Here is an 11,841-nt window from a genome sequence, read left to right on the forward strand (position 1 = left end):
GTTGATGACTTATGTGCCATGCTTTCCGAATGCAACTTGGTGGGCAATCCTAAAGAGTGGTGGATTGATTCTGGAGCCACTCGCCATGTTTGTGCTGTTAGAGAAGCTTTTGCTACTTATGCTCCTGTTGGACCCGATGAGACGATTTCTATGGGAAATGCTTCAAAGGCCAAGATTGAAGGATGTGGGAAGATATTTCTCAAAATGACTTCCGGCAAAGTGGTGACTTTGAACAACGTCCTTCATGTTCCCGAGATTAGGAAGAATTTAGTCTCTACTGGACTTCTTGTTAAGAATGGTTTTAAATGTGTTTTTGTTTCCGATAAGGTTGTAATAAGTAAGAATGAAATGTTTGTAGGAAAAGGTTACCTCACTGAGGGCCTTTTCAAGCTGAATGTAATGGTTGTTGAAAATAATAATAAAATTTCAGCTTCGTCTTACTTACTTGAGTCAAATGAATTATGGCATATACGTTTGGGTCATGTCAATTATAAAACCTTACGGAAAATGATTAATTTGGAAGTATTGCCCAAGTTTGAATGTGACAAATCAAAATGTCAAGTATGTGTGGAATCTAAGTATGTTAAACATCCTTATAAGTCGGTTGAAAGGAATTCAAATCCTTTAGACTTAATTCACACAGATATTTGTGACATGAAGTCAATACCATCTCGCGGTGGAAAAAAGTATTTCATAACTTTTATTGACGATAGTACTCGATATTGCTATGTTTACTTACTTAATAGTAAAGATGAAGCAATAGACGCATTCAAGCAATACAAAAATGAAGTTGAAACGCAACTTAACAAGAAAATCAAAATGATAAGAAGTAATAGGGGTGGTGAATATGAATCTCCGTTTGAATAAATATGTTTAGAATATGATGGAATTTCATCAACAACGGCCCTTACACGCCCCAATCCAATGGGATTGCAGGAAAGAAAGAATCGTTCATTAAAGGAGATGATGAACGCATTGTTGATAAGTTCTGGTTTGCCACAGAACTTGTGGGGGGAAGCCGTTCTTACGGCTAACCGGATACTAAATCGAGTACCCCATAGCAGAACACAATCCATTCCATATGAAAATGGAAAGGAAGGAAGCCCAACTTGAATTATTTTAAAGTGTGAGGGTGTTTGGCAAAAGTGCAAGTTCCTAAACCCAAAAGGGTAAAAATAGGACCGAAAACTGTTGATTGTGTTTTCATAGGATATGCGACCAATAGTAAAGCATATCGATTTCTGGTTCATAAATAAGAAAATCCCGACATTCATAATAATAAGGTTATAGAATCAGATAATGCTGAGTTCTTTGAAAATATATATCCGTATAAAAAGGAATGTGAGTCGATTGGTGAAGGATCTAAACGACCTCGGGAAGAAATAAAAGAAAGTACATTTAATCAGGAGGATCCAAGACGTAGTAAATGTCAAAGAACGTCTACTTCATTTGGACCAGATTTTGTGACTTTCTTATTGGAAAATGAGCCTCGAACATTTAAAGAAGCTATGTCTTCTTCGGAATCATTATTTTGGAAAGAGGCAGTCAATAGTGAAATAGAATCCATATTGAACAACCATACATGGGAATTGGTTGATCTTCCTCCTGGAAATAAACCTTTGGGTTCTAAATGGATTTTTAAGAGAAAAATGAAAGATGATGGCACTATTGATAAATTTACGGCAAGACTTATAGTCAAAGGGTATAGACAACGAGAAGGTCTTGACTATTTTGATACATACTCTCTAGTTACAAGAATTACGTCCATATGAATTTTAGTAGCATTAGCTGCAGTTTATGGTCTTGGAATTCATCAAATGGACGTTAAGACGGCCTTCTTAAATGGAGATTTGGAGGAAAAAATCTACATGGAACAACCTGGAGGGTTTGTGACTATAACAAACACCCAAATAATGGCATGCGAAATTTGACCAAACAATGTTGTCAAATGGTTTTAAGATAAATGAATGTGATAAATGTGTGTACATTAAAAATATTCCAAATCACATAGTCATTGTTTGCTTATATGTGGATGATATGCTGATAATGAGTAATGACATTGCCAACATAAATGCGACTAAGCGTATGCTAACTATCAAGTTTGATATGAAGGACTTGGGAGTTGATGATTTAATTATGGGGATTAAGATCCATAAGACTCCTCAAGGTTTGGCATTGTCACAATTTCATTATATTAAGACAGTACTTGAAAAATTCAAGCACTTAGGGTTTAAAGTTGCAAAGACTCCAATTGACGTGAATCTTGCATTAGCAAAGAACAAAGGCCAAAGCATATCACAATTGGATTATGCTCGTGTGTTGGGATGCTTAATGTATATCATGAATTGTACCCGATCATATAGCTTGTGCTATAAGTAAATTGAGTCGATACACGAGCAATGCAGGTCAATCTCAGCGGATGGCAATGAAACGAGTTTTGGGATATTTAGAACATACCCAGGACTTTGCTTTGCACTACAGTAAATATTTTGCGGTGATTGAGGGATATTGTGATGCAAATTGGATCACCGGTTCAACTGATTCTAAGTTCATAAGTGGATATGTATTCACTATTGGTGGAGGAGCAGTATCTTGGAAGTCGTCCAAACAAACTTGTATTGCCCGCTCTACAATGGAGGCTGAGTTCATAGCCTTTGATAAAGCCGGTGAAGAAGCTGAATGGCTCCGGAATTTCTTGGAAGACATTCCATTTGGCCCAAACCGTTGGCACCAATATGCATACATTGCGATAGTCAAGCGGCAATTGGAAGGGCTGGGAGCGTTATGTATAACGTTAAATCTCGTCATATACGACGAAGACATAAAACCGTTAGGCAACTACTCTCTAGAGGAATTATCACGATTGACTACGTAAAGTCAAGTGATAATGTGTCGGATCCACTTACAAAAGGCCTAACTAGAGAGGAGTTGAGAAATCATCGAGGGGAATGGGACTATAGCCAAGAACAAGTCATTGTGGCGGTAACTCTACCTAGAAGACTGGAGATCCTAAGATTTAGGTTCAAGGAGATCAAACAAAGTCATTAATGACGGTTTAACATTGTCAACTAAAATTTTGGTCCATTCTCGTGATGAGACAATGTTCAGTACCAAGGATAAAGTATTAAGGCTTTTTAATGATTTCTAAATTTGATATGGGGTATATCAAATAGTGTATCTACGGGATGACACGTTTAGGAATCACCTATGTAAGTGTGAAGTGTTAGCCGCTTCAAGGAGAATTTGTAAGGCCAGTTCTCTACGCACTTATAAAACCAGGCGGTGTTCATGGCTGAAACGAACATAACAATGAGAACCAAAGATGGTTAAGGGTTGGTTGTGTGACTTATCGTTGTCTAGGTATACACCAAAGTTCGACAGTTCAAATATATCAAATCTACCGATTGACCGAGTATATCCGACATAAGTTCACTACGGAAAGTTCAAAGAGAAACCTACTTATTCAAATGCGATTAATCCTTGCTTGCGAATCACACAGTTTTTCATGCATAATTCCGTGATATAGCCATTCCCCATCCATGTGGGGGGATTGTTGGATTTTTAAGCTTAATGTACCTTAAAAGAGGGTGAATGGGAAATGGAGGAAAAATAAAATATTTGAGATTCCCTCCTTGACAAAGGGACATTGTCCCATATTGGAAGAGGAAAAAGTTTTTGATGGGTATATATACAATTGCCCTTCTTCTAGCTCTTAAAGAGTTAAGAAGAAGGCAAGCCTCGCGCCGTCGTCGTCGCTCGCTCGGTTCAACTTCGGCTTCGGCTTCGGTTTCGGACGGATTCTGATCCGGATTTGGTCAAACGATCGATTGATTGATTAACTTTTGGACCAAATTTATTTGTTAATAGTAAATATTAACGTAATATTATTAAATATCCGTTTTTTGTAAACGGAAAATTAATATTAAATCCAATGGAATATTAAGCGTTTTTCCGTTATCCGTTTTCCGTTTTTGCAACGGAAAATTAAGTTTCCTCCTCATTATGAATTCCCAGTTTATTGTTGTGTAAATAGCCATTTACGTTATGGCCGTTTTACGTAAACAACCCTTCTGAAGAGATGCACCTCTTCAATTTGAGCTCAACATATTGGCTATAAATAGTAGTTCATGCTCTCAGATTTTCCATACGAATTTCTGAGTTCTCCTCCTTTCTTCTGCATTGTTTTAACTACAAAGAAAGCAACAGTAAATGTGATTTGCTACCGATCTTTGTGTTCGCTGAAACACTGGGGTTTGAAGTACCGCTACACCAGTTTGTAATTCGTTCTATCCTGGGAGGAAATAATCCACAACCTTGGGTACTAGGAGGGGATTAAATTCCTTAAGGAAACACTGTGAATTCATTTGGCTCGGATTAAATTTTGTGTGGATATGAAATAAAATGAATTCAAGGACAAAGTCGCCGGTATACTGTGATCTAGATCCAGGAAGGGCCAGACTGTTTTGTTTACACTTCTGTTTATATGTTATTTTATCTTCTCCAGAATTATTTTACAAATACAGTTTACTAACAACACCTATATCAGTAAATATCGACATCATATGCCTCAAGACACCAATAAATTAACCACTTTCGGTATCACAACAATATAAACTAATACAATAGATAAATTTAGCCATCATAGGCAATAAATGAATCAACTGCATCAACTAAATGTGTCGAATCTCAACTCAATACCAAAAAATAAATTATTTACTCGCTCCATACAAATAAAACATGATACAGTTTGCTTTGGAACAAACAGAAACGTGGTTTAAAAGTAAAGATAAGCCAAGTGTACAAAAATCTAAACTATTTGTTGGAAGAGAAATCTCTCAAATTGGTCGGCTGTGGTATAGATTTCACTTCCAACAAAATAGTTTAGGTTTTTTACGCTTTTCTTTGTTCGTATTTAAAATTTAGAAAAGAAAGGCAATCGATTTGAGCGAGATTTTATCATTACATTGCCATGAACTAAACAAGGTATAACTCAATAATATAAAAGCTTAAGAGCTTTAATGGGTCAAATATAGCCTCAAAGTATGCGTGTGAGACCAAATATACCTCCGTATGAGGCCATTTAAAATGAGGGATATTTGGAGCAAGTATTTGATAGCTGGGGAATGGTTGTGCTAAAGTATCGTCGACGGACAAATTCTCTTAATTTCGCATAGTTTAATGACATATTTGGACCTCTTAAAATGGGCTTTTTTTTCCAACCATTATTCATTCTTTATGTATTACTCACTCCATCTCAAATTATATGTCGTATATTCTAAAAGCAGATGTCCCAAATATTTTATCGTTTATAAGTTAAAGACAAAATTAATTAATTTTCTCATTCTACCGTAATAGTAGTAGTTATTCTTGAAGACTACTCATCAATTATGGAGTAAATATTCAATGAAGAGAGATTATACCCTAAGACATAGGTAAGGTTAAAATAGTCAAAAACTCCTCCTAATTAATATCTTCTTAAGAAGCGTGTATAAAAAAATACGATAAATAATTTAAGATGGAGGAAATATTTATCAGCCCTGCATAATGTCTTCTGATTCTTTATGTACTACTCAGGCTGAAAGAGTAGTAAGAACTAACTAGTATATATTAGTATGAAACCTAGATAATGATATGTTACAAATCACCAATAAAATTGTGTCTCAAAATTGAGAAAGATATAAGAGTTTAATTGGCGTTGACATGTGTGGAAGAAGAAAGAGGTTGAAGTATTTCAACAACGCTCGATAAAGTTATGATCATGCACGCTAAAATCAATTACTATTTAAAATAAATTAAAATTAATGCACTACAATAGTTCTATAAATATTAGTATATCTTATGAGAAGATCAAAAATATAGTTAGACGTATTTTTTTAAAGAAATCCTATGTAAAGTTTTAAAAATATATGAATACTTATATATCGGTTAAACTCGATTTTTCCGACCTCAATATCGAGCAAAATCAAATTGAATGCATATCAAATTTTTACGTAATAGATTTAGTTCCATCATTTGATTTGATTTGAACACCCCTTATAACCACTATATCACTAAAACTCTGCAGAGATGCGTTTTTGAGCGAGTTGAAAAAAAAAAAGAGACTACATATGCATTAGCAAAGTCTCTCTATAAAACAGATCCTCGCCTTTCAGTCTTTTCCGCGAACGCATGGTGAGCAGAGACAAAATCTGGATTTCAAGCTTATGAATTCGAGATTGTAATTATTTTAAGTTACCGGGTTCTAATTAATAAGTTATAAATATTCAATGAATTTTTAAGACCGGGGGCGGAGCTAGTCCATCGAGTACGAGTTCGACCGAACCCAGTTGCTTTGATCCAATCCATGTATTTGTCTTAAAAATCCATTAAATATATACAAATTATTAATTTAGAACCCAGTTACTTAAAAAGACTATAACTTCGAACCCATAAGTTTCAAATCCTGGCTCCGCCTCTGTTTAAGACATATCACAAGGTTCCTGTTTAAGACATACACAAGATTGGAAGTAAAGCTATTGGGTTCGGCCGAACCCGTTCCCGACACTCTAGCTCTGCCCCTGACGGTGAGTCCATTTTGTTTTATTCCTCTTATCCTTTTCGTGAAGCAAAAGAGGTCGAGTCAAATAGATATTACCATATGAAACCTCCTACGGGATGTTGTTCAGTGATCTTTGATAGACGGAAGTATTTGGAGTTTGCTATTGCTGTTAGAGCTCTCTGCTGCTAAACAGAATGCTAGTGCTGCTAACAATAAAGTTGTATATTGTTTTTGTTTGCAGTCTTTGTTATTATTTCAAACACTCGTTTATAACGGTGATGTCTGAATCAATTTGTACACTCCTCGGTTAATATGTATCGGGTTACTTTGCCCACCTAGCTCGGGTAACTAATAAGTTACATGGATTGAATCAATTTGTACACCAAAATGCTGATTGACATGATCAACTTCATTTTCTCCATGCTTCCCACTAGTAGACTAGTAGTAAAGGATGTACAAACGTGTGTACGTTCTCGAACATCCTCAATTAATCAGAGAAAGTTGTCCTTTTGACGAATGGGGTATATAGTAGTGGTGTTGTCACTTATCATCATCTTAATTAATCGTGTCCTGAACTGCATAATGAAGTCTTTTTTTATTTTTACTTTTTCTTTTTGGGATATTCTAAGATAGTAGAGTTATTTTTAATTTTCTTCAGCTGAGCAGTGGGAACTGGTGGGGTGTGGTTGTGTGTGTTCAGAGGCGGAGCGAGGATTTGAAGCTTATGGGTTCGAGATTCTAATCCTTTTGAGTTATTGGGTTGTAAATTAATAATTTGTACATATGCAATGAATTTTGTAAGCCAAACACATGGTTTGAACCAAATCTAGTGGATTCCGCCGAACCCGTAGATAACATGCTGGCTCCGCCCTGTGCGTGTTTGGGGGGGGGGGGTTGTTGGTAATAGGCAATAAACAAGGAGCATTTTAATGTGTAGAGACAAAAAGGATTGTCAGATTCTAACACATCCCACTAATAGTTTAGTACAAAAGCAACTGCCTTAGGTTTTGCTGCAATTTCCAGTTCTTCTCACAGTCAGATATTTTCTCAACTAAATATAGCAAAATACACACACACATAGACAAAATATATGGAAATTAAGCTTAAATTAAAGAGCAGCAAGCTGCTGAATGTTGATAGGATAAACAACATCAGGACCACCACTAAAAGCTCTCCTTCCAAATAAGATATTCACTGCTTCAGTTGGGTGAAATGCATCCCAAAATATATATTGATCCCTGTTTGGACATGGTGTTTGCAATGGTAAACATGTTATTTGCCCTCTGTTTCTCCCTATTCCACAGCACCCTCGGTTTATCACGCTAAATCCTGCAATTACAAGCAAGTTGGGTCGGCTAAATGAATTTTAAATATTCATGTTACTCCAAAAGGGATTCTCAACAACAATAACAACAATAACAATAGACCCTTTATATTTCCACATATGGGGTCTGGGAAGGCTAGTGTATATGCTGACCTTTACCCTACCGAGTGAAGATAGAGATGCTGTTTTCAATAGACGCTCAGTTCAGAAAAGGTAAGAAGAAGAGGAAGAAGAAGAAAAAAAAGAAAGAAAAGGAGAGAAAAGAATAAGTAGTGCCAAATAGTAACTACAGAGAAATACAATAACTGAAACGAACTATCCAAAGGGGTTTTCATGAGTTCAGTATGATAAGAAAGTTGTAAATATTTACTTACCATATCGTCTGTAATTGGTAAGGAGATCTTGGAACATGTTCTTAATGTCAATGTAGATGAATTTTGAACCAGGAAGATTGGTATTTAAGTTGCTAAGCATTGACTTAACATTGTTACTGAATGGCAAAATAAGCTGATTCACTTCCTCTGAGCACACATTACCATTACCCTGTGCAAGAATACTTGGAATGCAACCCATTAGTCCTACTCCACCAATCACAAATTTTCTTGCTCCAAGATTATACAATCTCTGCAATTTCAAAAATAAAAATAAAATAATAATATAATAACATTAATTAGATAGTAAAAGAAGGTATTCATGAAGAAAAAAAGCATTAAAAAAAGGCAGGGCAGCCTGATGCACAAAGCATCCCGTATTCACATAGGGTTTGGGGAAGGGTCATTACCCCAAGGGGTGTGATGTAGACAGTCTACCCTAATGCAAACATAAGTGGCTGCTTTTGTTGCTCGAAGTCATGACCTATTGGTCACATGAAGACAATATTATCGTTGCACCGAGGTATTCATGAAGACAAAAAGAATTTTAAAAAAAAGGACAGGCAGTCTGGTGCACGAAGCACCCTGCATTCACGCATAGTACTGACCAATTTTCAAAGGGGTACTGTGATATAGACAACCTACTCTAATACAAGTACTAATGGCTGCTTCTATGGCTCGTACCCGTGACCTATATAGGTAACATGGAAACAACTTTACTGTTGTCTCCAAAGCTCCCCTTAAAGGATAAAAAATAAAGAAAGGAAGAAATATATATCTTACAGTAAGTTGTTGGCTATACTGTTGAACCAAGAGATTGGCATATTGCTGAGGATTATAACGATTCTTAGTGTCATAATTAGGCATTAGATAATTGTTGAGGTAGTCATTGCTTCCCATTCCAACAAAGAACATGCATTTGGCTAATGCTTGTGCTACATCTGGTGCTCCAAGATTATCTGTAATTTGATCAAGTGTGTTTTCAAAGTTCTTGATTTGCTGATTGAATGGAATTCTCCCAACCTGGAATATAATATCCAAAATTAACAAAAACTCAAATAATTATTAATTTAAGTTCCTTGTTGGATTTCCTTCTTGATCAATAACAACTGCAACATTGTCATCGTATCGAAATAAATATGAGTAATATATTAATTAGGAAATGCAATAATTAAGAACTTACAAAGTTTCTGCCAGTAATATCAAGAATCCCAGCAGCAGCAGAAGCATAGTTCACTCCATAGCGCGTTTTGTCTCCTGAAGTATCTGCTGAAGCTTCTGTGTATGCTGGAATGAGTGGTAGTCCTAGCAGTTCAGCTGTGCATGTACATGCCAATTAAGTATCAGTATTAATTTTCTGATTTGTTTTCTTGCTCAATTATTATTATATTACCTAAATATATTCTCTTCAGGCTGTATTGAGTACAGTATATCTATCAAGCCATTCTTATAACTTCTGTTTGGCTATATATATAGGTTAAAAGGGTATTATATGGAAAGATTCTTTCTATTAGAATCAGAGGCGAACCTACTTGTAATGATATATGAGGGGTCATTGGACCCGTAAGCTTCCGTAAACATCTTGTATATGTATGTATCTATACCTTGAAAATTATGATTATGATAGATAACTTGACACCCTGAACACTATAAACCTTTAGGCGGGCACTGCTAAAAAGAATAGTAATGCCCACATCGCATTAAAATCCTAGATCCACCTTTGATTATAAAAGTTTTCTAATATTCATCAATGTCCCTTGTTTTATTTTAGATAATGAATCCACTTCTATATTGAAAATATAATGAAAAATAACAAGTTAAGTAATATATAACCTGTTGTTACGAGTAAACATCATTTGAATTGGCTGAATAAACCCTTCTAATATTTAGCTTTTAACATGTGGATCTAAACTTACTACCTTAATGAATAACTAGCTAGAGATCAAGCCTAAACACACTGCATAATTTTCATCTCATGCAAAATAGCATCTCTATATATAAATAGTGAAAATTCCCTACAGCAAGAGTAGGAAAATTAACATACGTAAACAAGAATCAAGAAGGTATGCAGAAATGAAATTAAACTCCATGCAATAAGGGCAGCCCCCTGTTCATGCAGGGTCTGGGGAAGGGCCGCACCCCGATATTATGTCGACAACTTAAAAGGGGAAGAGCTCCCGCTACGCGAGGGTCAGTGGAAGAGCCGGACCACAAAGGTCTATTGTACGCAACTTTACCCCGCATTTCTGCAAGAGAATGTTTTAACGGCTTGAACCCGTGACCTCCTGGTCACATGGCAACAACTTTACCAGTTACGCCAAGGCTCTCATACACTATGTAGACAGCCTAAATGTAACAAAAAACATGTGTGTTAAATTTAATTACCAATTTCATCAACCATAGTGTAACCATTGGAGAAACGACCAGTAGGGCCACCATCAAAATCAATCCCATAAGGGAAATAGTTGGCCTTTGCAAAAGAGGGCAAGTTGTTATTATTGCCATTGTCTATCAAAGAATCTCCAAATATAAACATGGCTGGAACCAGTGCCCTTCCTCTTCCACCAGCTTCTGGTGCCAATGCATCATCCACTTCTTGACATATTGCACTATTCACCAACAATAACACCACAAATAATGTACAAGAAAATATCCTTATAAACTCATTATTACCCATTTTTCTTAAACTAGGTGTGTTATATTCTTTTTTTTCCCCCCTTTTCTTGACAAGTTTATGATGAGAAATGAAGGGAATGTGAGGGTTTAATAGAGGGAAGAATAGCGGTGGTTGGAGAGGAGTGAATGCTTTCACCTGTAAGCTGTTTTTTGCAGTAAATGAGTAAATATACTGGAATTCTTTTTGGAAATTTTGAGATTCAAACACATATAGACCGCGTTTTTGCCATAAATATATTAGTCTTCTGATCATTCCCATCCTTTTTGGGCGAAAATCATTTTTAGCCCGTGGTCGAAACTATTTTACGTACATTCGGTAGCCGCAAAAGTGTATAAATTTTGTATATCTTTTGTATACAATATATATATATATATATATATATATATATATATATATATATATATATATATATATATATATTCGGCTATTATGTTGAAAGCGGCTATACAATATTATTTCTTTCGCGTCCTTTTTTTGTCTTCTAAGGTGAAATGTTTCACCAATTTGAAGAGTATTTCAACTTCAAATAATTTGAAAAAAATAGTTCAAGTTCTAATATTCATAAATACATACGAACCTTTTGTTAGAAGGAATAATTTGTAGATTAAATGGTACAAAATAATTTGTTAAAAGTTGAATAGGAGAAAATTAGTGATCTTATTAATTATAAGGATCTTTTGTGTTTTATATTTCCAATCTTCCACGTTTAAACATATATAAAGGCCTCTTGTGAAATTAGCCATATAACTAAAAGCACATTTATAACGGGCCATATAAGCTTTGAACCTTAATTTATAAGGTGATTTTCTTACTTTCAAATATCAACATGCAACTAAACAGTAAAAGTTTGATTTTAAGTTTGAGTTGTTAATTAACCTACAAATTAGTTCCTTTAGGATAAATCTAGATGCATTTATGTAATTTTTTAAAA

At 35.3% G+C, this 11,841-nt stretch overlaps 1 protein-coding gene across 1 annotated transcript; it reads right to left on the reverse strand.

Moving 5' to 3' along the window:
- Window positions 1-7,625: 7,625 nt before the first annotated feature.
- LOC109237933 (GDSL esterase/lipase At1g71691-like) lies at window positions 7,626-10,951 on the reverse strand. The gene is made up of 5 exons (XM_019404330.1): window positions 10,619-10,951; window positions 9,417-9,550; window positions 9,017-9,256; window positions 8,237-8,486; window positions 7,626-7,867 (listed from the first exon to the last, which is right to left on the reverse strand). The coding sequence occupies exons 1-5, from the start codon at window positions 10,908-10,910 to the stop codon at window positions 7,647-7,649; spliced, it is 1,137 nt and encodes a 378-aa protein (XP_019259875.1). The 5' UTR covers window positions 10,911-10,951; the 3' UTR covers window positions 7,626-7,646.
- Window positions 10,952-11,841: the final 890 nt, after the last annotated feature.

This window comes from Nicotiana attenuata, unplaced genomic scaffold (genome assembly GCF_001879085.1).
Source record: "Nicotiana attenuata strain UT unplaced genomic scaffold, NIATTr2, whole genome shotgun sequence".
NCBI lineage: Eukaryota > Viridiplantae > Streptophyta > Magnoliopsida > Solanales > Solanaceae > Nicotiana > Nicotiana attenuata.

Bases quoted from the DNA above. Each gene is read 5' to 3' on its own strand.
- LOC109237933 (XM_019404330.1), bottom strand. From the start codon at position 10,910: ATGGGTAATAATGAGTTTATAAGGATATTTTCTTGTACATTATTTGTG. The intron at 9,551-10,618 runs GTAATTAAATTT...GTACATGCACAG, and splicing joins CACTATGGTTGATGAAATTG to CTGAACTGCTAGGACTACCA. The intron at 7,868-8,236 runs GTAAGTAAATAT...TTGTAATTGCAG, and splicing joins TACCAATTACAGACGATATG to GATTTAGCGTGATAAACCGA.